At 37.8% G+C, this 25,010-nt stretch overlaps 1 protein-coding gene across 1 annotated transcript; it reads left to right on the forward strand.

Annotated features, from left to right (window-relative positions):
* vwa5b1 (von Willebrand factor A domain containing 5B1) lies at positions 1 to 24,281 on the forward strand. Its single transcript, XM_077719426.1, has 22 exons — positions 1 to 189; positions 3,349 to 3,491; positions 3,579 to 3,740; positions 5,209 to 5,428; positions 5,550 to 5,704; positions 6,879 to 7,010; positions 8,251 to 8,375; positions 9,233 to 9,409; positions 9,507 to 9,617; positions 12,846 to 13,048; positions 14,176 to 14,290; positions 14,451 to 14,636; positions 15,385 to 15,571; positions 16,536 to 16,732; positions 17,217 to 17,403; positions 18,379 to 18,672; positions 20,527 to 20,664; positions 20,738 to 20,866; positions 20,952 to 21,023; positions 21,879 to 21,948; positions 22,108 to 22,231; positions 23,241 to 24,281. The coding sequence occupies exons 2-22, from the start codon at positions 3,353 to 3,355 to the stop codon at positions 23,754 to 23,756; spliced, it is 3,639 nt and encodes a 1,212-aa protein (XP_077575552.1). The 5' UTR covers positions 1 to 189; positions 3,349 to 3,352; the 3' UTR covers positions 23,757 to 24,281.
* The last annotated feature ends 729 nt before the right edge of the window (positions 24,282 to 25,010 follow it).

Raw genomic sequence — 25,010 nt, forward strand, 5'->3', positions numbered from 1 at the left:
TGTTGCTGCAGCCTTATTTTCTCTTGCCAAGCGGCTCACTTCTCTCACCACCTGTAGCAAGCAGATGTCCTTTTCGTCAACACAGATCTGAGACAGAGCTGCCGTTTCAGTGGGAGGAGATCTTTGATCATCGGTGGACTTGTGAATCATTGAGCTCGTCGGTGTAGGGTTAGTTGACACAGATGAAAGGTAGGAGTACGACATGTGGTTTTGAAGAAATGAATACTACATATGTGAATTCTCTCTCTCTCTCTCTCTCTCTCTCTCTCTCTCTCTCTCTCTCTCTCTCTCTCTCTCTCTCTCTCTCTTTCTCTTTCTCTTTCTCTGTAAAATAATATAGAAAAAGGTCAGAGAGATGATTAAGGCCAGTGAGTCATGCATCTTGATGTTGCAGCCATCATATCCCGATCTTTTTCAACAGGTGGTTACCACAGCAGCGCTGTGTTGCTTTGACACTAATGAGTTCAGAGCGCTCAGACCATACTCCCAAAACCCAGAGAGTTGGGTGAGGACAGATGAGTCATATGTGCAAGTGCAGTTATGGGGATGGACTCACCATAGACAACCATAGACAACCATTGACCAGAAAGTGTAATTGAGAAGAGCCACTTTTGGCTCATATCTGGGTTATACATTAAAGCAAGGTGGCCCAGTGGATGAGTGGTTTAGATGTTGCCTTACTGTTTTGGGATTGAGAGTTTGATCCCAGGTTCAAACCTTCCTGTTTGGAGTTTGAATGCTCCCCCCAGGCCTGCATGGTTTTTTTTTCTGGGCAATCCTGTTTCCTCCCGCAACTCAAAAACATGCATGTTGTCTGATTGGAAACTCTCAATTGGCATGGGTGTGAGTGTGCATGGTTGTCCTTGTTCCCTGCGACCGGCTGGCCACCGATTCAGGTTGTCCCCTGTCTCTGGCAGCTGATTTAGGCTCCACCCCAACCCCCGCGAGCCTAATGAGGATAAAGCGGTTCAGAAAATGAATGAATGAGTAGGTGCGCCTTATAGTGCAGGAAATACGGTGATTAAAATATGGAAGGAACCTTGATAAAACACACAAAAGTACAGCTGACTAATGTGGTACATTTGAGAAGACAAATTGCAACTTTACTATGAAATCTGTCTTGTTAGACCATAGATTTCACTGTGTGAGAAAACACCTATCAGCCAATTAAATCCTAATTGGCTACAAATAATTGGCTCAGTGCTTTTCAATCCATTTGATGTCTTCCGCTGTCACCTTGTAGAGAAGAAATTGGCAGCTGACTTCCGGTCAGCTTGCGGTGCTAGCAAACTGCTCAACTGTCTCTATGGTAATGGCTTTCGTCATAAGTTTCCATCAAGTGCCCTGATGGAGCTTTGCTTGTGTGCATACCCCAAATTACAGGTACAGGGTGCAACATGAGCGATGAAGCTCCATGCACACGAGTCATCTGGGATTTTATTGATTCATTTACATAATTGGGACTGCTGCCTTTCACACACACATAATTTACACATCATATTCTCTCGCTTTGTATCAGTGTTGTGTTTCTAGGTTACGACGACATGTAATGCATTTTTAGGCGGGGTGGAGGGTGGGTATATGTGGTGATGGGTCTTTGTTTTTTTTTTTTTTACCAGTTTTGCTTTAGGTACGAGTGACAAACACTGATGAAAAAATAAAACTGAATTCCATGAATTTGGAATTTTTTATTTTTATTATATGGTCCATAATTTGGTAAAAAAATATGGAGAGGTAAACCACAAAGCATGTTGTTTATTTATTTTTTGTCACATCTGATGGGTAATTAATTTTAAATAGAAGAAGAAAAAGCAGAACCCTTCATGATCAGTTCTGGCCGTTCAATACAGTTTGGGTATAAAAAGTCAATATTTTATCATACATTTTACTGAATAACAAAATTTATTGAAAAAAATGATTTAAATTTCTGTCTATTGATATTAGTTTTCTATTGCATGGATCAAAGTTGTCTGATCAAGGTTATTATTATTAAAGGAATCAAATTAAATGCCCCAAAATACATTAGTGCTAACTGAACTTACAGAAAAAAAAACTATAATTGTTGGCTGGTATAGGCTCAAAACCCCCCGGTAATACTTTTAACACACAAAAGTGAGACAATTCATAATGACTGAATACATTTTTAAAACTAAAAATTATACCAATTCTAATTAAAACTAGAACATCTCTGGAGAATTTGTGAGGAGAGTTTTTTTGTGCTGATTGATGAACTCCAGTGAGTTACTTCCAGTTTATTTTTGGGCAGTTACCAGTTAATGTCTGTTGATTCCCGATCACTTCCTATTGTTATCAGGTCTCATCTGGTTGACAAAGGGTCAATGTTTATTGAATTTGGAGCATTTCCCAAGCAGGACAAATAACTTGATAAAATAGGAAAACTAATAACAGCAGAACAACAATAAAAACAAATGTAAACTAGTTGAATTAGCCAACTGAAACATTATGATACATCAATTTGTCTTAAGGAGCAATACAATCAGTCAATCAGTAAAAGCATAAGCATGGCCAAACATTATCACTATGGTTTCATTGGCTGAATTATATTTTACAAAGGTTTGGATCTTTATGTTGTTTTCATCCACCTAATGGTGTGTAGTGATTCACTTACCTGACTTGATTCCCGCTGATGGCGGTATGCTTGTGAGTGCGAATGGTCGTCTGCCTCTGTGTGTGCCCTACGGCTGACTGCGACCAGTCTAAGGTGTCTTCGCCCTTTTGCCCAAAATCAGCTGGGTTAGGCTCCAGCAACCCCAACAACCCTTACGATGCTGCACAGTATGAAAGGTGAATGAATGAATTTGTGTTGAGTTAACTCTGCTTTGAATGGCTCATGTAATATTGTTCTAATCATAGTTAATCTTACAAGAATTGAGTTTTTATACTTTTTTAAAAATAAATTAGAATTGTTATGCTTATTGCTTTCTGTCTATTTCAATGACATATTATGTGAATTAAGTATTTTGTATTCCCGGGTACTCAGGTGTCCTCCCACATTGAAAAGATGTGAATGGTAGGCTGATTGGACACTCTAAATTGCCCCTGGTTAGGAGTGTGAGCATGAATGGTTGTTTGTCTCATTGTGCCCTGCGATTGGCTGGCCACCAATTCAGGGTGTCCCCCGCCTCTGGCGAGAACTCAGCTGGGATTGGCTCCAGCACCTCCTTAACCCTAGTGAGGAAAAAAAGCATTTTGGAAAATGAGATGAGATGAGGTGGGGTGGAGCCATTATCTGGAAAGCTCCACGGTATCTTCTCGTCATCTACATGATGTATATAATAGCCCTACAATGACTTTTCCTCTTTGTCATCGAAATGTTCCTTACCGCAGTGCCATGCCTGGACTCATTAACAAGGAGAATCGTAGCGCTCTACCTCTCAGCGTCTCCGATGTCACTTCGTGTGTCAGGGGCTTCACACAAGCTATGACCGCTTCTATGACATATGAAAATATCGAGGATCATGCCATTGAAGGTGAGATAAGTTTTAAGTCCTCTTTGAATTGCCATTATTTTATGATCATTTTCCTTACCCTATGTTTTTTACCTTCCTCTTTTGCAGGTATCTTTATATACCCGCTTGAGAAAAAAAACATTGTTGTGGGTTTTGAGGCAATGATCTCCAGTCGGATTATCACACTACAAATTAAGGACAAAGCCAAGATAGAGGACTATTACCACAATTCATGCACCACACTAAATGGAAGTCTGCCCAGCGCCTTTGGTGAGTTGACTATCTATTTTAGAGCATATTAAGCTCTTGGACAAACACAGTACATAATAATTAGATCAATGGCTCTCAAGCATCTTGCAGAGAGAGAGAGAGTACCACATCAGAAAAAATATTTGGCTCTCGGAGCAACACAGGTCAAAGCCATCATTAACTTCCTGGCTGTCATAGATATCCAAACCATTTTGACAGGGAAGGGATGGCAGCGGTCATTTAAAATAAAATGGGTATTGTTCATTTAAAATCAACTAGGCATTGTTTAATGCCATTAATGGGAGGTAATGGTTTAAAAGGGGTTATTATGCTATTATTCTTGGGACTTGTTTTTTATCTTTGCTGTCTTGGGTCTCGTTCGTACACCAACTCCACCTCCACACATGTCTTAAGTTGGGGATAAATTATATTGCACCACGTATTCAGTGGCCACATAGGTGTTACTGTTTTCAACTGTTAAACATTGATGACCTAACAATAGGCAAAATCCTATTAGCAACTATTCATGTATCCATCAAATTTTGCCTTGTCAAGGGCGCAGGGGACTGGATCATATTTTGATGACTTTGGGTGAAATACCCCTAAACTGTTCACCAATCAGTCATAGGGCACACACAGAGACAAACCATTCACTTTCACAATCATACCGCCACGAAGCAAGAATGGAACCCACGAATGTAACTCTACACCATCAGCGACTTCCTGTATATTTTATGAAATTCTTACAATAAATAAATATATATTATTTTTAAAAAGTTCATTAATAAAACAAAAGACAGGGAGGGGGAGAACTCTATTCGATGTTTAAATTTAATTTAAAAAAGGGAAAATGTGAAATATTTTCCCTTTTATTTTATATTTTTGTTTTGGGAAAACATGAAACATTAAATTTTTTTCCTTAAATCTTTCAACATATTTTGCCATCATTTTAGCGAGAAACAAACAGAAGTTACATGATTTACATTTGTGGTCCACATAAAATGTTAAGACACCTGTAATCTGTAAAAAGACAATTAAATATTTAAAAAGAAATAGTTCTTAATGTTCAACGTATTATGTATGAATCTTTTGAATATGAATGATCTGTATTGGATTAAGAAAAGTTGTTTGAACAATTAATTTTTAATGCACTCTGCACGAATGAATTATCCTGCACTTCCAACGGAACGAGGCCTCTCCACTCTGCTGATCTCTATTTTTTATTTATTTATTACTTATTTTTTATTATTCATTCGTCTGTTTGTTTGCTGTTGTATTTGTGCACTTTATGGTTCAGCTTTAAATCTCATTATACTTATATCATGACAATAAAAAAGCATTAGATTCCATTCAATATACTTAGTTTGATAGTTGCATCAATCTCTCCATCAAGTGTTTTCTAATCGCCCATTTATATTTTTTGCCAAACCAGACAACTGGCATTTACACATGTGCAATTTAAAGATATTTAATCAAGTTGGTCTTCCAGGACATATACTTTTGGATGAGGATTTGGAGAGGAGAGTGCTAGTCGTAAACCTCGGAACAATTCCTCCTTTGGAGTCGGTCCAAATTCTGGTCAGTACCTCCTGTGAGCTCTCCACTCTGCCTAGTGGCGGCATTAGTGTGAGCTCACCACCAGTGTGCACGCCACGTGTTCAAAGAAGTATCATCGAGGAGCAAGGATTATCCCAAAACCTCTCCAGAATGTAAGAAACACACAAATGTCATGTTTTTTTTTTTAAATATTTGTATTTTAAAAGAGTTTAGGGACACCGTGATATTTTATCATAAATTCATGTTTCAAGTCAATATTTCCCTTATTTTTAGTAAGGACAAACAGCAGTGTGGCTACATCACACACGATCGGGCCCACACCTCAGCTCACTTTTGTTTGTCTGCTATGCTGGAGGATGAGGCTATTAACTCCATGGACTACGAGTTTAACTTCCAGCTGGAGATAAGAGCACCCTATCTACTGGCAGGTCAGTGTTTGAGAAATAGTCCCAGTTAATGTTTGCATCTATACAGTGGCGGTCAATACATTTTCTAGCTGCACCTTTACAGCGAATCAATCCAACCTTCAAAAACTATTTTATGGCTATAAAACCTCTACTGCAGCTACAGCTGCGACACGTAAAAAAATCATCAATAATAAACTCACAAAGTTGAAATATTATTTAGGAATATAGCCATATTTTACTCACGAAAAATCCTTTTTAACTGAACACAATAGCTAGCCAATCATAGTTGGTTAAAGCCATGACGTATCCCTACGCCTACGACAAGTCATTGTGGTGTTGCCAACTCAAAATCTGATTGGTTATCAACGCTTGTTTAATGTAGCAGAGCCTGCAGAACTGATTGTGAAGGCCCTGAGGCAGATTTCTGACCCTGGCAACAAATAATGGCTGAAATGTGATTGGTTAAATGCTTCAATATAAAAACACACATCTGGAAGCAGTGCAACCGGGGGGAAAGCAATGAAAGGAAGCCAACAGACAATGTGGAATTATGTGGAAGTACTGATGGACAAAATATAATATATTCAAGAATTTAAGGACAAATAACTTCCAATTCTGGAATGATCTGGATGAATCTTACAAAACACTAGAATATGAGACATTGTTTATGATGCCACAAAAGATGTCGACCTGCAAGATAGGTAGGATGTTGTACACCAGTGGTGCCCAACTCCTGTCCTCAAGTGCCCCTATCCAGTCTGTTTTCCATGTCTCCCTCCACCAAACACACCTAAATCAGATAATTGGGATCATTATTAAGCCTATGGACAGCTTTCTGATTAGTTGATCATTTGATTCAGGAGTGGTAGAAGTTGGAAATATGGAAAACAGACTGGATAGGGGCCTTTGAGGAACAAAGTTGGGCCCCCTGTTGTACACAAACCAATATAAACACAAATGCTTGAGGTAACAAGATGGAATTAATAACTAGCCTGACTCATTACATCATGATTCATTAATTTTCTGAACCGCTTTCTCCTCACAAGGACTGCGGGGGGTGCTGGAGCCAACACCAGCTAACGAGGCAGGGGACTTTGGTGGTCAGCCAATCGTATCATGACATTATGTCCATGTAAAGTAGCAGATGAAGGTTAAAGTAAAAAAAGAGTGTAACATGAAGACTTATACCATGCAGGTGTGGAGAGCCCATCGCACGCCATTCGAGCCGATGCTGACCCTCTGGCCCGCTCCGCCACCAGCGTGGTCATCACACTGGCGGACAAATACACCTACGACTGTCCTGTTCAGATCCTCATCTACCCTAGCGGTGCGTCTACAAGGTCACACTTTAAGATGATTGAGTACTCACTCCAAGGCTCCTCTAGGCTAGTAATGATAGATTAGTGTGCTTTATGTTGCATACATGAAGGCCACAAAAAAGTCCTTGTAATAAATCCATCTGGGGGTGCCACTGTGTGGGTGAGATGCTTTGGATTTTTGTTGGTTCTCTCTACCCCTGGTGTCGTCTTGATAAAAAGTATGCGTGGGCTGATGGTCTCCCAGATGTGACTTGTTTGCTGATGCATTGTATTCTCATAGTGCCTTAGTTGGCAAACAAATCAGCAGTCGGTTGTGCCCTACTACAATGGATGGGTGATAGCTAGATAGGGCAGACAGATAGGGAACATGAATGAAATATTGCACCTGTGTGGAAGTGTATTGTAGTCACTTTCAAAATAACAAAAGTAGCCCTGACTGTTTTTCAAATGCAATATGCTATTGTACATCTGAATCTTGTTTCACAGCATCATTAAAAAACTACTCTTCATCAAATAGGACACAACAAGAATAATGACACTTTACGCTGAACATTTTGAGGCAATTACTGCAATTGTTGTTGCTCTTTTTATTCATCGTGAAGACAGATTTAAATTTTATAAGTCTTTTCTAGGGATATTTATGCAACAACCCTCATGTACGATTTGTGACAGTTTTGTCTCAGGACTGATTCATTGATTGGGGGCTAGTTATTTAATTACTCTGGTCTGTCAAAAGATTGCATGTTGTTTTGTCGTAGTTCAGTTAAAACTTGTTTTTACATCTCAAGAAACATTTGTGGAGTTTAATGATTCCTTTATAATTCTGTTGAACAGATAATTCCTTTGCATAGGGCATACATATTGTGCCCCTAGAGGGCTCTAGTGATTGTAAAAGCAAAGAAATGAATGGTTGAGCACCATTGAGAAATTATCTTGAAAACATGTATTCAGCTTCTGTATAGTGCATCCTCCCAGCTGACTGCAGCTTAAAATTGTCAGCAATCATCCATAGGGCACAGAGAGAGACAGACAACCAATTACAGTCACAATCATACCGCCACTAGCGGTTATCAAGCCCCTACACCATCAGGTGGCAGCACAAAAACATAAGGATTCAAATCTTTGTAAACTATAATTCAACCAACAAAAACACAGTGATAGCCTTTTGCCGTGCTCATGTTTTGATCTATTACATCTCAATTTATCTAACATTTCTGACTTAGCTTGTCCCATTGTGGTTTCCTTCAGAACCTCACGGGCCTCAAGTGCTCATAGAGAGCGGAGACATGACGCAGGAAGAGTACGATGAGTTTGTCCATGGGCGCAGCGACTTTATCAAGGCCACCAAGATGGACTCTAGCAATGAGACCAAAGTAAGTGCCATGCAGAATCTAAGCCGAGTGTTTGAGCTGATGAGAATCATGTGGCAACTGTCAAATGCAGTTCGCCGCAGTAGAATACCACTTCACATAACAACACACCATAGTGTGGTCTGCCTTTGTGTCAGTGTACTCTTGAGATTGTCAACCACACATTGATCGCACAGAAGGGAGAAAAATGCAAATAGAAAATGAAAGCACAAATTATTTTATGTTTAACATTACAGTCAATGTTCCCTCAAATTTTTCCTTGGTCAGGGCAGAAAGACAACCTCCTTGAGCGCACTGAGTACCAGTGTGAGCGACATCATCATTACTCGCTATGGGCACACCAGTATCACACCTGCCATAAGCAGGTGCATGTCAATGTTCCCTCTAATTTTTCATGTAAAACACGAAAAACATAAGAGTGGACAGAGCTACTGCCACTGGCTGCCGCGTAAATGGCGCCATCATGGGTAAAGGGGTAAAAAAAAACAAATTTGGATTTTATTTACTACCATCATTTGATTGTTGCTGCGCAGAGGAGACGAAAGTAGTGCGCGATTGCGCACAAGCATAGCTTAGAGGGAACATTGGTTACAGTAGTGCTACAAAACATGCTTAATTTGCAGCCATTTTTTTCTATTTTATATACAAAAAACATAGTTGCTTGGACATTCTCTATTATATAAAACTAGACAGTTCAAGTGTCAGCTTCCCAAAATTTGAGATTTACGATGAGAGCCTTCATCCATATGCTCATTAGACCTTTCACACTTTCGTGCCACCATCTTTCCCATCAAAATGTGTTTCCATGGAAACTGTCATGCTACCACAGTCGTTTAGTATGACATGTCTGTGCTCCATAGGTCGAAGCCATTCACAGGCGACTGCACAAAGATATCCTCCATAACCCTGTCGTCATGCTCAACTTCTGTCCAAATTTCAAGTCTGTTAGCTCTGACCTTAGGAAAGTGCACGGAGAGTTCATTTTCCTCATCGACCGTAGCGGAAGCATGAGTGAGCACAATGTTAACCGCATGAAGGTGAAACAAATGACAAATTTACTGGAGTTTTTTTTTTCTCCTACAATCCGTGCACCATGTTGTTATCAATAATTTGTTGTTTTATGCTCTATCCTAGGATGCATTGGTGGTGATTTTAAAAAGTCTAGTACCAGGTTGCCTCTTCAACATAATAAGCTTTGGTTCCACCTTCACATCTCTCTTCTCTAGCAGCCAGAACTACAAAGAGGTAAAACTGGGAAATTACATTTATTGGCATCACGCAGAAATGTAAAAGAGAAATTACAAATCAATGATGACAGTGGCGGAACAAATTTGTACAGGGCTTGGGTCAGACGATTGTCAACAGGCAGGGTGCCCAACATAACACGATTTACAGAAAATTGCTTGCGTAAAATATCTCTGGAATATTTACACAACTATCTAAGGAGGGGTTGATTCTAACAAATAAATAGCAACACACCCACACAAGACCATCCTCATAATATAAAAATAATCAAGCTCTGTAATGCCCACAGATGTAATAATGAAAAAAAATGCGGCTTTTTATGCAATAACGCTCTACACAGTGCTAACAATTATTATTACAGTATTTAGGCCAACAAATTTGCATTTACCCTAAAACAGAATTGATCACACAGACCTAGGATCAGCTTCCTTTGCTTGTCCAAAAACCCATGATGTGGACAGACTGATTTAATCTAGGATGTCATGCAGTGCGTGGGTCGAATCTCTCTAATGGAGCTCTATTAAGACCCACAAAGGGAGCGATAAAAGGCTCTTTTTGTGCAATCTATTGCAATATTTTTGTTGTTGTTGCCAGTGCCGTTTACAGCAGTAAAGCCCCTCTCAAGCTCTTATGAAGTGTGAATATATGTTCTGTTTGCTGTACATAGCTTTCCAGTGTTTTCTTTTCATGTCCTATATCATTTTTGAGCAAGTCTTAGTTATCCACAACCTTGTACCTGTTGAATAATTTACTTGTTGCTTATCCTTAAATTCCTTCGTCCTCTATTTTTTGGTGAAACCGAAAGTTTTCTCGCTTTCCCTTTGACATTTTCAAAAGTTGCAACTATACCACGGTTAGCACTGAAATCTACCTAGTCTTTTGTTTTTTTCTGCTTCCAAAGGGACATTAAGGAAAAGACTAGCATATTTATTAAAGTGAAACACTGATGCGCAAATCATAAAGGAGCATGTACTTATCATACAACATAATAAGAATAGTAAAATAATAAAAAATACATAGGAAAAAACGCGGTTTTTCCAATATTTAATTGACCCTCCTCAGAAATTTCAAGGATAGCTCATGTCTTATTAAACAGTACTCTCTTAGCTTCCACCCCTGAATGGTGATATTAACTAGAAAGCAATAGCCCACCCCTGCCTATCAGGGATTTATTATTCATTCTACGCTTTATTGTCTCTGTTCTCTTATGGCTGATTATACCTGGAATCATTCCTGTTCCTGCTTATGAGAATGCCAATTGTTGGCTATGTTTTCTTTGTAGCTATTCAAAAACAAACTAGTGGCTATAAGTACAAGTTTTTGTCTCGCTGTACAACATAAATGTGCTGCGGCTTGCGGATACCAATACATTTTCAAACTACTTTTAAAAAGGCCTTTTCTGGTTTGAATGCATGATTTATTGTTTCATTAATAGGAAAATATTTTAGTTGAAATATATGAAGAGCCACAAATCACCAGAAAGACACAGAAGTGTCTTTTTTTTATAATGGCTGTGGGGGCAAAGAGGATGTGTTTGTAAAAGAATTATTGTCACAAAGGTCCAAGGCAAATATATATGAGGGGTAAAATAACAATAATTCAGGAAGAAGATATATTGGAATAAATTTAAAGTTGGTCTGTTGTCAATTTTAAATGGGGTTTTAGTGCAAAACAGAAGTAAGGTCAAGATACATTTGTCTTGAAGGACTCTTTAATCTGTCTTTTTGTGCCTTTTACATTACCATATCAATTTCATATTGCAGAGAAGTCAAAAGAACAGTGTGGAGGTTTTAACAATTATTGAACGAACAAAAAAAAAAGAGATTACTCAGGAGCTGACAAATGTGTCAGGAGAAAAAGAGACAAAACAAAAGGGAAAAAGGTTTTCACAGTAGCTGGTCATAAATGTCATTAATACATTATCTATTGGTAGTGTGCTGTGTGTTTTTAATGGCCATAACACATTGTGTTTCCATAAACGGCAAACAATATTTAGCCATTATACAGTGTAACGTGTGTGTCTTTGATTGCCTTGCCTGGATGAATAAAGGACCGAATGTTAAAAAAACATAACAAACCTCTAAATGTAAAAAACTGAACAAGTACAGATGGCGATACCTGCTGAGGTAGGGGCTGATGTAGCATCTACCTAACTTAATGCCTGTATCTGATTTTCTGTTCATACTTAGTACACCCTCCATTTGAAGTGGCACTGATTACATGTGTGTGAGGTTTCTAAGTGGTTCCCAGAAGGGAGCCACACTCACTTTTCACATTCGCATGTTTCATCGCTCCTCCATTACCAACTATTAATGATGAACTAGACCATGTGTTCCAGTATAAACAAAAATTCTCCATAATATAGGTTGACTAAGCCTAAAATTAATATGCTAGTAAGGCCATTAAGAGATGAGACAATGGTCAGTTTGCACCAACGATGATCCTCCACAATTGGATCGTATTTTCCATCTCATCTAATTTTAAATTTAATCAATTAAAAATCTGCCCTAACAGCAATACGACTGTTTTTTTAGACTGAGGAATGTCTCAAAATATCGCTTACTTGGTTATTGTTGTTCTTCTTAGGGAGGAAGGTGTCTAAGATTGTTACTTTTTCGTTATTCATCAGAGAAACATAGTATACATAGTATATTCTAGGCACAGGTGATCGAATTGAAAAAAACAAGAAAAAAAAAAATCGGCTCAAGAGTCGAGCCACATACATCGCTGGAATATGTATATTAACTTTTATCCTAAACAGTGGACGAATAGATTAGATTTGATTAAATAACTTTATTCATCCTGTATTCGGGAAATTTCACTGTCACACTAGCAAGAGGGTGAGAATACAGACACAGGAAAAGACATTTTAGACATATATATATATATATATATATATATATATATATATATATATATATATATATATATATATATATATATATATATATATATATATATATATATATATATATATATATATATATATATATATATATATATATATATATATATATATATATATATATATATATATATATATATATATATATATATATATATATATATATATATATATATATATATATATATATATATATTAAAAAAAAACCTTCTGGCTAATGCAAAATTTGCCAACTATGCATTTGCCTAGCTTTCTTAGTGTAGATGAATAATTTTGGGAAAATCAATTTTGACGTATTCTTTAATTTCTTCCACACGATCCAGGAAGCGTTAGCCCTGGCTTGCGAATATGTTCGAAAGATTCGCGCGGACATGGGTGGTACAAATATCTTAGCACCACTTAAATGGATTCTGAAGCAACCGATGTTTTCTGGACATCCCCGTCTCCTGTTTCTGATGACCGACGGGGCGGTGAGCAACACGGGCAAAGTCATTGAATTGGTGCGTAGTCACGCAAGCTACGTCAGGTAAGGCCGTCACGGGCATGTGGCATTAAATCTTTTTCTTTGTTTTGTACACAGCACATACTTAAAAAACGTCCCTCGGCGAAACGTCCCTCGGTGAAACATCTTTTGGCGAATCGTCCGGTCACGGCATTGATGGGATTGCAGGGTTTAACTGTGATATTTACGTCTTAATGTACCTTTAATCCCATGAAAATGTCACTGAAAAAATATCCCCACTAATAAAAATGTGTAGGCCTGTGGGAAATTATCTTATTTTTAACTCTGCTCTAATATTTTTAAATCCTTCTCTCGTGTCATTATGGAAATGGAGTACTGGAAGCATCTGTTTCTGTCTTGTTCTTTTTAATTTTTAACAAAAATCCTCAACTCGAGCTTGCCAGTTTGATAAAATGATTATTCCTTCTTTTTGTAACATTCCAGCAGTATTGCTGCACTTTTTTGTCTTCAGATAATCTTTTTACATCTCAAGTACTGTATATTCAATATATACATATTCCATTCTTATGTGCCACATGGGAGTTTGGTAAACTCCTACTTTTTATTGTTTATATTGTGGTGCTTGGGGAATGACCAAATAGCAAACATGACGCTAAGTAACTTTACAAGCTCATTATGATTTCCTTTAGTGTGGTCATTACCATGTGCAAAGGGAATATACAAACAAACCGATAGGATAGGGATAAGGAAGACAGAATAGATTTTAGTTTGACCAATATTAAGACTAATCACAGTGTTTGTGGTTTAGTTTGCCATGAGCATGACTCCAAATGTACTTACTTAGGAGGTCAAGGCAACTATTTCGGATATCTGATCTTTAAGGTCAGTCCAATTTACTTTCTGAACAAGAAATTCCATCCATTCAATGGCATACAATAGCAAACCATTCATGTTCACCCATTCACCGACTTCAATTAACCTATTCAGTGTCTTTAGTTGTTACTTTTCTCAGAAGAAAAGAACTGAAAGAACATACTTTTTATGAAACATGTTCAAAGCCCAAATAATGTACAACATAGAAAAGGCATCACCAGAATAATATATTGCTGACTCTCTCATTACATCAAGTGTTCTGTTCACCAACACATTGACATGCTAAGGTTTTTCTTTCTACAATTATTTTTGCACAGATGCTTTATGTTCGGCATCGGGCAGAATGCTTGTCGAAGGATGTTGCACGAGGTAGCGGCAGTGTCGAGAGGAACGGCTGAGTTTCTGGCTGAAGGCGAGAGACTCCAACCAAAAGTAGGTTTTTTTCACAACGTAGTGTTGATTTGTGATCAAAACAGTATCTGTTGTTACTTGCTATGAGGCATTTTGACTCACTTAGACCACAAATTAAGGCAGCCATCTTCCAGACCCATTGATAGATATCCTTGCCCTAATAATGTAATTAACTTCACAGATGATAAAATCTCTGAAGAAGACCATGTGTCCGGTGCTCAGTGACATTTCCATTGATTGGCTTTTTCCCGAGACCAAGGAGGTCCTACTTTCGCCAGTGGGCAACACTTTCCTGTATCCTGGAGACAGCCTCATTGGGTACGCTGTTGTTTGCGACACCACCCGCTACCATGCCAATCCCAAATCTGTAAGTATGATATTTAGTAACGTTAAACATAACAATACATTTACAGTTACACACTACCACTTTACGTTGTGGCTTAATGTGGTTACCTTTAATTTGTCCCACAAAATGATGCAATAAAATATTAACAAAAACGTAAAGAGTGTACTTATAGTCACCTTTGTCAGATAGGCTAAATGGCAGATGCCAAATTTTGAATAAATATGTTATTTTTAAGATAAAAGCAAATATAAAATTAACAGCTTGTCTTAGTTTTTTGTTTGATTTCTACGATAATTACTGCGATTGGCTGGCAGCCATTTTTCTTTGTCCCCCGCCTGTTGCCCATAGTTGGTTGGGATGGGCTCTAGCAGAACCTCTCACCCCGCGACCCTTGTGGTACGTGGAAAAAATAAATATTGCATAGTCTTTTAAAATAGTTGTCTATACGTACAACGAGAATCGATTGGTAATAAGTCAATGAATTACGGCAGCCCTATTTGGTGACATATTCCTAAACATGATTACCCAGCAACAAAAATGGTGACTCTCAATGATTGTAATGTTGGGGTAGCTTGTATGAAATGTCGTAATGTGAATGAAATTAAACTGTGGAAATTTAACTCAACATTAGAACACATGAGATTTAACAGATTGTATTTTCGTGATTGTTCATATAGATCCGAGTCTATGGAATGTGTTACGGTCATATTATTCTCCATCACACGTCAAACCTGACAAAGGCTTGTGTCACATACATCATGATCAACAGGAGAAAAGACGACGATACAGCATGATGCGGTCCATCGGCTCTGGCAGCTCCGTCTTTTATCACTCCCAGGAGGAGGACTTGTTGAAGACCTCTGCTAATGATCAGCCCCCGTTCAACGAGTTTCTCCATGAATCCAGCCAGAATTCTAGGATAGATTGCAGCTCTGTTGCCATAGAAAATGACGACGGTGAGAATCCCACAAGGGTCACTTCCCGCCTACACGCGAGGTGGATATTAATTGGGGATTAGTATTACGTTCCCAATGAGTAGCTCTTTTGGATTAGGGATTTCATCAATCTCCCCTGTTGTTGTGCAAATGCCTATGTTGTTTATTTAGTAATATATATATATATATATATATATATATATATATATATATATATATATATATATATATATATATATATATATATATATATATATATATATATATATATATATATATATATATATATATATATATATATATATATATATATATATATATATATATATATATATATATATATATATATATATATATATATATATATATATATATATATATATATATATATATATATATATATATATATATATATATATATATATATATATACACACATATATATATATATATATATATATATATATATATATATATATATATATATATATATATATATATATATATACATATATATACACACATATATATATATATATATATATATATATATATATATATATATATATATATATATATATATATATATATATATATATATATATATATATATATATATATATATATATATATATTATATATATATATATATTTAATATCATTAAGTCATTCACCGACATTGTTGATGGTGCTCAAAATGAACGGATGGACGTCTATCATTGTCAATTGTAGGAAATGAGGTAATATGTTTCTCAAATTCTTAATGAGTTAAATGGCAAATACTTTTTCACGGCACTGCATTTTGAAATCTATAGTATTGTAATGCATGCCCTATAAAAGGATGGAAGTTACTGATTTTTTAAATTACCTTTGCCAGTGAAACCTCTCCAACTGTTTATTAAAAGAGTCATTATTAAGAGCACGAAAAGGATTGCAAAGATCATCACTTAAAATGTTTTCTTTGGCTTTTCCGCTCCACCGTCAGGATCCGATGGTCAGCCGTCTGCAAGAAGGCGAGCATACAGCACCAACCAGATAACTGAGCACTTCTCAGCAAAACAGTACACATCCAGTGATCCCAGTTCAGTTATGCCAAAGAATCCTCTTAGGCGCGCCAAAGTCGAGGATTTGATTGTTCACACGACCCCCGAGCATGAGTCTCAGTGGAAGAAAGGCTACCAGGTGTGTCACATTTTATTAATTGAATGACAAATATGGTGGTACTTCTCCTCACAAAATTAAATGGTTCAAGAACTTGGATTTTTCTTAAGTAGAGAAGCATTAACCTTTGAATTAGCATAAAACATTCCAGAATCAATAATACTAGCTATGACCAAACTTAAAAAAAACCTGAAAAATATTAAAATGTACTCATTTGTATGAAATATGTATGTAAAACAGAGCAAAAAAATCCTCTGTTATGGCTTGCATGATGTCTGTAGAAAGCCTACGGCATGCGTTGCGCCAGTTCCTTGTTATATTTATTTGCTAAACCTCTTTCCATATTTTGCAATTTAGACAAATGATTGTATTTTGGAACTATAATTTCCATGTCCATTGTAATCTGAAATATTCACAATATTGTGCATTACAGTGAAGCCAAGAAACTTCAACAGATTCTGGTCATTAACTGGAGCAAAATTACTTTAACATTTATTTCTGTCAGCCTCAGATGACGAGTCCGTGTTCAGCGTCTTTGAGAGAGCAGCCACCAGGTGTTCCCTGTTTTCATCAACCTCAAGGGGAGGTAGACATAGAAACACTGACATCGACCCCAATAGGTCACACTGCTGGAGACAATGGTTCCAGATCATCTACGGACAGTCCGTCTTTAGGAAGTGTGGGAGATACAGGTGAGACACTCAGGTGAACTCTGCAGATGATACACAGGTATTTATCAATCTATTTCTGTTAGTTCCTTTGAATAAATAACCAGAATTCAGAAAAATAGTTGACATAGTCATCACTGTGTCTCATTTTAAAAGTGACAGATCATTCATAGATGAGAATTTTTTGTTATGTTAAAATGTGAATGTAAGATATGCAAATTAAAAAAAGATAATAAGATAATATATACTCTATTTTGGAATAAATTAATTATTTGATTAACATGAATGGGAATCAATCATTTAAATTATTATTTGTGTATATTGGTTTTTTTATTTATCTTAATTGGTGATTTGAAAAAATATTAATTCCAAATTCTGAATGAAATATTTTGTTACTATCCTCAATTCATAGTTGGCATGTATTCTTTGATAAAATAGATTTTATTTTGGAATAAATTAAATATTTAATTCATTACAGTGATCATTAATCGTAAATAAAAATGTGTGTTTGTTTATTGAATTAAATTGGTGGTTTAAAAAAATATGAATTCAAAATTTTGAATGAAATCTTTTTATATTTTCCACAATTCATAGTTAGAAATTGTCCAATGACAAAAATACAAACATTAAATGACAACACAGCTGCCTCAAGTGATAATTTTTAGATCACTGATGGCAAACATATGGAGGAATAAATAATTTGTGGTTAGCACATCACCCTCACAGTTCTGGAAAGAGGGTTCAATTCTCAGGAGGGTCCGAACTGTGTGGAGTTTGCATATTCTCCCGGGGCTTTCGTGGGTTTTCTCTAGGTACTCTGGATCCCCCCCAAAATTGTGTTGTTTTTCCCCACATCCTCTCCTCATTATAGTCAATAGTATTGTAACGTGAGCTGGTCATATACCACTTATGAACATGATAATCTTCGGAGCTGTCAAATAATTGGACGGTAGCTTCATATTTATGCACATTTTTCGGAATCATTCTCACATGTTGCAGAAGGATACAGCCACCAACTATGTCAGGCAGAAACGCCACTGGATAAACACAGCGCAGATGTGTGCGCAGCGGGTCAGCGGCGAGGAGAGTGCAAGGCGGTGGTGTCAGGTCTGCTCTGCGGGAAGGCTGTTCAGTGGGAGGTCATCTTTGATGTTCAGCCCTACCTGAAAGGACGGGAACGTGAGGAGAAGGTTCACGAAGAACTGTGGAACGAGACCTTCCATCATTTGGCGGCGCGCTCAATCATGCACGACTTTGAGCACATGGCGGAGAGAGAATGCGACATTGAGCACGGTGAGCTTCAACAATGACTGATTTACCTTAGTTCAAATGTTATGAGATTTAATAATACAAAAAAATATTAGTACAAAATGCTATTTCTGAAGATATTGCATGGGAATGCTGTTTGTGATGGTCTTAAACTGCTGCGGTCACTCTGTGGGAATTTGGGCATTTACAGATCCTGTTGATGTCAAACCCTTCCTATTGATTTCGTAGTAATTATACTTCAGTACTTGTTGATTTTGGCTGATTTCATAGCAAATCTGCGGCACTTCCTATTGATATTAAACCCTTCCTGTTAATTTTGGTGTATTACTAGGACACTTCTTATTGAGTTCAGGACAGTTCTGGGTCACTTGCTGTGTCTTTCAGGAGATTTGAAATAGTTGCTTTTGTTCGTGTAATCCCTGTTGGTTTCGGATATTGGGGCAGATCTGGATAATTCTCTTGATTTCAAATCAATTTATCTTTATTTGTGGTGATTTCTCAGTCATATCCTATTCAATTTGCGTCATTTATTTACTGTCACATCCTTTCTCACTACATCCATGCATCTTCTCCAATGTCAACCTCTAGCGCTATTCTTGGCAACATTCTTATACTGATATCGTCCATAGCTGTCCTTTCCAAACCATCAAAGTCTGGTCACTCTTAGCCTGTCTCCAAAACGCCTAACCTTCACTGTCCCTCTTGTTGTCTCATTTCTACATTTCTAATCCTGTCCAATCTGATCACTCAGCTCCGCCTCTTGTCTTTTTTTCAGTGCTACTGACTCTAAGCCATACATCATTGCTGATCTCACCATGCAGTCATCCAATTACAACCACATTTCGGTCTATGTTGTGGAAACTGTACTGTACATTTGCATTTCCACATTCGCATGAGGTTATCATTTGCGAAACTGTGATTTTTGAGTTGACTCAAAATGCAACTCTTGATAAAAAAATAAATAAAAGTCTTGTCAGAAATAGGATTTGTACACGCCTCTTCTAAAGGAAAATGAAGGTCCGAATATTAACAAAAAATTACTTAAGTTGGTACAAAAAGTGACTAAAGTGGTTACCAGCCTATGCAAGTTTAGTGCAAGTACAAGAAAATACATTAATGCTCATTAGGTCATCCTAAGTGCAGTACTCGAGCTGAGTATGTTGACGGCTCTTGGGAAGAAACTGCCCTTTAGTCTGTTTGTTTGGCTGTTATGGTCATGTAACAATAATGCTTCACAACTTTTGAGCTCGAAAAGACGTAACTCGCTTAGGTCACAAGTCGGCGACTGTCTGTATATGTATTCTGTTTTACTCTTTCTCACCTTCATTCCTCTCTTTCCTAGAGTAGAATTCCACCTTTCTAAGTTCTGTACTACATACTCCCTGATCTTAATGCAGATCAAAACACAATCTTGAAACATCATATTCCAAGTCTCACCTCATCTGACAGTCTATCCATCACTATGACAAACAAAAAGTGTCGCTGGTGCAATCCCAGCCCAACACACAATTCTTCTGTCACTCCAACTGCATACTTCACTCCTGTATTACAACTGTCATATATGTTCTCAACTACCCTGGGATACAATTTTTCCTCTTCAAAAACATACTTTTTGGCAAAAGTGTGAACTTTTGGGCAAATTAGCCAACCGTGCTTGCTATTTGGGAATATTTAGGAGTTGGAACAGTGTAAATTAGACATATAATGTAGGGGTCCAAAGCTGTAGTGTTAAAAAAAGGACCAATAAACAACACCAAAAAGTACTGCTCCTTCCTATTAGTCAGTAGCTTGCAGACAGCAGGAAAATGGCATACACTACAACAAAGTGGCTGAATTCAAATGTAACGTAATAGTGGATATTACTCTGAAATTCCACAGGCTCCGGAAGGAAATATCACGTTTATGCAGTTCACACCAGCAAAGCGTGCAACATTTTGAGCAAATACACTGCATTTGTTCCAGTGGACTTGGATACAAATGAATATCTGCCGACGTGTATTGATTATATCAATTTCGGTGAGTTTATCCATCTGTATAATTTTGCAACAAAACATATTTTTTAAACGTTAGTTTTTTTTCTCACTTTTAGGTATTGGCTCAAAAAGAAGCTGCCGATCCAGTTCAGAAAGTAGGAAAAACCGAGTTTACTCTCTCGGTCTGGGCCGCTCTCAGTCTGGTGGTGTGTTGGAAGAAGCCGAAGACGTGTGTCCAGCTAGCAGTATGATGATTTTAATATCAAATTTTTACAAGACTCTAATCTTTAATGTTATTGTGTGCATTATTTTGAGTATTTCTTGTGTCAGGTTTGGAAGATGGCATATCTCCATGCAGTACTCCGTCCTCGTCCAGCTGGGAGAAATGCAGCTCCACAGAGGGTGCGGACAGTGCAACACACACACACACACACACACACACACACACACACACACACACACACACACACACACACACACACACACACACACACACACACACACACACACACACACACACACACACACACACACACACACACACACAAGAATGACAATGCTGTAATCCATGTTTTCATTTAAAACTTTATAGGTCACTCATTTAACTCATTGGCTGCCCTGCTAGACGTCCAATCCCTTTTGACTGAGTCATGATCAAAAAAGATTGAATGTCTAGCACCATTAACGGCAGAGAAAGATGAGAATTGTGGAAATGTAGTCTTCCAGCTAAAGTGAGTTGGATGACTAATGTTGTCATTGACAAGTAATTACTTAATTACTGTGACATTAAAGCCGGCCCAGTGGAAGAGTGGTTTTCACGTCGGCCTCACAGCTCTCACATCCTGGGTTCAAATGCAAGTCGGTCCACCTGTGTGGAGTTTGCATGTTGTCCCTGGGCTTGCGTGAGTTTCCTCTGGGTGCCCCAGTTTCCTCCCACAAAAACATGCATGATAGGCTGATTGGACATTGGTCTCTGGCTTGGAATCAGCTGGGATGGGCTCCAGCACCCCCTGTTACCCCAAGAGGATAAAGCAGGTCAGGAAATGAATGAATAAATGAATTTGACATGGAAACGTCAACCTTTGTGTGTCATTAGGGGCTATAATCAGTGTATAATCAGTTTTTTTTTATTTCAATTGTTTGTGTGTTTTACACTTATATTCAAGATTCCAAGGGGTTAAACAAAATTTCAGTTGCGCAAAGTAAGGCCTAATTTATTTTTCCTCTCCTTACTAAGCCACTCTATCTCTCTTCCAGGCACTCAAAGGAGTCCATCGGTGACTTCAGACCAGTCTCAGAAATCTGTAGAAAGCCTGTTCTCTCCCAGGTGGGTGCTTATTGTTTTATACCGAGGATTCTTTTAGTTTTCCTTTCTGTGCAAGGTCTCTGTGTGGTTCTCGACCTATTCCCTTGAGATAACAGCTGGTGGAATTGCTAACAAGACAAATAAAACTGACTTGAATCATGGAATGCAACTCTTGGTCAGGTTGGCACTCAGCAAGACTCGTCTCTTGACCAAAGCTGCCAAAGGATTCATGAGCCGATCCCACAGCAGGTCAGCCGATTCCATGGGAGAGAGCGAGAATGAGAACAAGGACTACATTGCCCTGGTGGGTAGCAGCTTGTACTTATCCGATCTCGGAATTGACATACAGAAAGGAACAAGCAAATCTTAGACTATAATTAGGATCAGATGAGCCGTATTCAAATATTTCATTAGTTCTATTGGATTTCAAAAAAAATCCCAAACATTAAAGGAGGATGTCAAGATAAAGATAGGATAGATATTTCTTTTCAAAACAATAGTCACTTAAATAGAAATTACCGTAATTTTAAGAGTATAATATGTATAATATAATAGTACTATAACAACTGAGTTTAAGTCACATCAGCCAAAAAATTCACAACAAAGAGGAAAAAAATGCCGCAATGGAGTATGTCAGATCTTGGGAGGGCAATTTTTTTTATCTCATCTAATTTTCTGAACCGCTTCATCCTCATTAGCGTCACGGGGGGTGCTGTAGCCAATCCCAGCTGTCTCTGGATTTGAACCCAGCACCCCAGACCTGTGAGGACGATGCACTAACGAATTGATCCACCAGGCCACAATTTATTATCTATCCGAAAATTAAAATCAAACATAAACTAACAATATTAAAAAGAAAAACAACAGGCTAAATAGGCAACTGTGAACATAACAGTTTTTCAGATAACTATAGCCTTAAAAAAAACAGCTGGCTGTTGCCTGAGTATTAGTTGCTTGCTCATCCAAACTATGACAAAAGTGTGACTTATAGTCCGGGAAATACGGTACGGTACGAAATAGTATATCTAACCCAGTTCAGTAGAATACTGTATGATTCACACATCTGATGCGTTTTCGGTGTGAAACACAAATCAAATCAAAGGCACTAAATTAGTCACACGTGAGGAAAACTCTGTATATTGTTGGAGCAATCATGGGCGATTGATATCATCTGGCCACTGACCAAGTCTTTGTAGTCAGAGACCAATCATCAGATTTCTTGTGTGAAATGTTCAGTTCACGTAAGTTTATAACGCCCACTTCTCACCTCGCTTTCACTGTATCATTGAAAAACTCTCTTATGCACTCAACAGGTATTTTTGCAACTGGCATGTGGCGCTTTCCCGCTTGACCCAGCCCTGTGCGACACCATCAACATCCCCATGAACAAACTTAAGTGGACATCTCCCTTTGCCAGTCACCGCAGCAGCCTGCCACACTTATCCAACTCATGCGGCCGGCGTGGGGAGAGCACCGAAGATGATTCCGGACCATCATGTGACACGCCAACAAGTCCAAAAGATTCTTCAACAACAGATCAGGAGACAACCTCTCCGGGTGGTTCGCAAAAAAGGATGATGGACCCCGAGAGCCTAGTATGGGCGACGGCGGTAGCCCTGGCCTGGTTGGAGCACACCTCCGCCAGCTATTTCATCGAGTGGGAGCTTGTGGCCGCCAAGGCCAGCATGTGGCTCAGCGAGCAGGACATCCCAGAAGGCCGAGATGTGGCCTCGGTCAAGGCAGCCGCCAACCAACTCTTTATCATCCTCAGGCACTGGGATGAAAACCTTCAGTTGAACATGCTGTGCTATAATCCCAACAGTGTGTAATGCTCACACACATGCCCACGCTTGTCGCTTTGGAGTTTCTTCTCAGTGTTGTGAGCAATTTGCATGCTCTTTTGTGTACGTGTCCTCTAAACATATCAGAGTCAGTACGTTTACATGTACAGTGTTGGTCCACTATGACATTCTTTTACAACTGCATGCCGATTATGAATGGGTTAATGAGTTCATGTATATGTCTAGAGTGGCCGTTTCTATAACATGAAAACGAAAAAATGTTTATGGCATTTATAGTGAGGAAAGAAGAATTTCGACATTTGACTCAAGCCTATACTCTTTAAAATGCACTAAAAAAACATAATGATAACATAATCCAGATATTTTATTCATCACAAGGGAATTTTATGGAGAAGGCAGACATTATTTATTTACATTATTTATTCATCCATTTATGCAAAGTGGAGTGCTATAAAGCCGTGCATTTATGGTTGGAACCACTTCAGTGGCCACTAAAGTGGATCGTTATTCAAAAGTTTAACCTTAAATGTCAAAACTTTTACCTTTATAGAGCAAGTGTGTTACGATCTCGCCGCGTAGTGCGACGCGATCGGAGGGGAAGTTGAACCCAGATGCAGAGTCGCCGAAGTAAATGGAAAGGTGAGGCAGATCTGTAGCTCTTGTAGGTTGATTTAATAAACGGGGTAACATAACTTAAACAACTTGGCTTGACCACTCATTACAAACGAAAAGAACATGCGGCGTGGCGTCAATGGAAACAGCAATTACTACGAGGATTAACAGGAACGAAACCAGAACTAAACCAGACGATCCGACAGCGTCCACAGAAAATCATAATGCTTAAATACCAAAAATAATCTAATCACGTAATTAGTGACAGCTGATAGTTATCGTGACGTCATGCCAGGAAAGGCAATCCAACCACTCCTGACAAAGTGACTCTTTTTGTTCATTTAAAAAAGACATTATTCCCCACACTTAAGAGCTTTAACTTTTCATTTTGACAATTATAGGTGACAATTTTTGGCCATTCAAACAAAACATAAATATAAGCAATGCTTTTTTTTTTTTTTATTAATCATAATAGCATTTTATTATTATTAATGCATCTATACATCTATATAATGGTATTAAAAATGTAATAATCACACGAAAATGAATTAAAACCATAAACACATAGAGATTACAACCACAAATAACACTTTTATGTTAATTATTCATTTTTTTTCATTTTAATAACTAGCTCATTAGATGCCAATGATGGCGAGAGACACCCAATTA

The sequence above is a fragment of the Stigmatopora nigra genome, chromosome 1 (genome assembly GCF_051989575.1).
Source record: "Stigmatopora nigra isolate UIUO_SnigA chromosome 1, RoL_Snig_1.1, whole genome shotgun sequence".
NCBI classification, from domain to species: Eukaryota; Metazoa; Chordata; class Actinopteri; order Syngnathiformes; family Syngnathidae; genus Stigmatopora; species Stigmatopora nigra.

Bases quoted from the DNA above. Each gene is read 5' to 3' on its own strand.
- vwa5b1 (XM_077719426.1), top strand. From the start codon at position 3,353: ATGCCTGGACTCATTAACAAGGAGAATCGTAGCGCTCTACCTCTCAGC. The intron at 9,618-12,845 runs GTAAAACTGGGA...CACACGATCCAG, and splicing joins GCAGCCAGAACTACAAAGAG to GAAGCGTTAGCCCTGGCTTG. The intron at 20,665-20,737 runs GTGAGTTTATCC...TCTCACTTTTAG, and splicing joins TATTGATTATATCAATTTCG to GTATTGGCTCAAAAAGAAGC.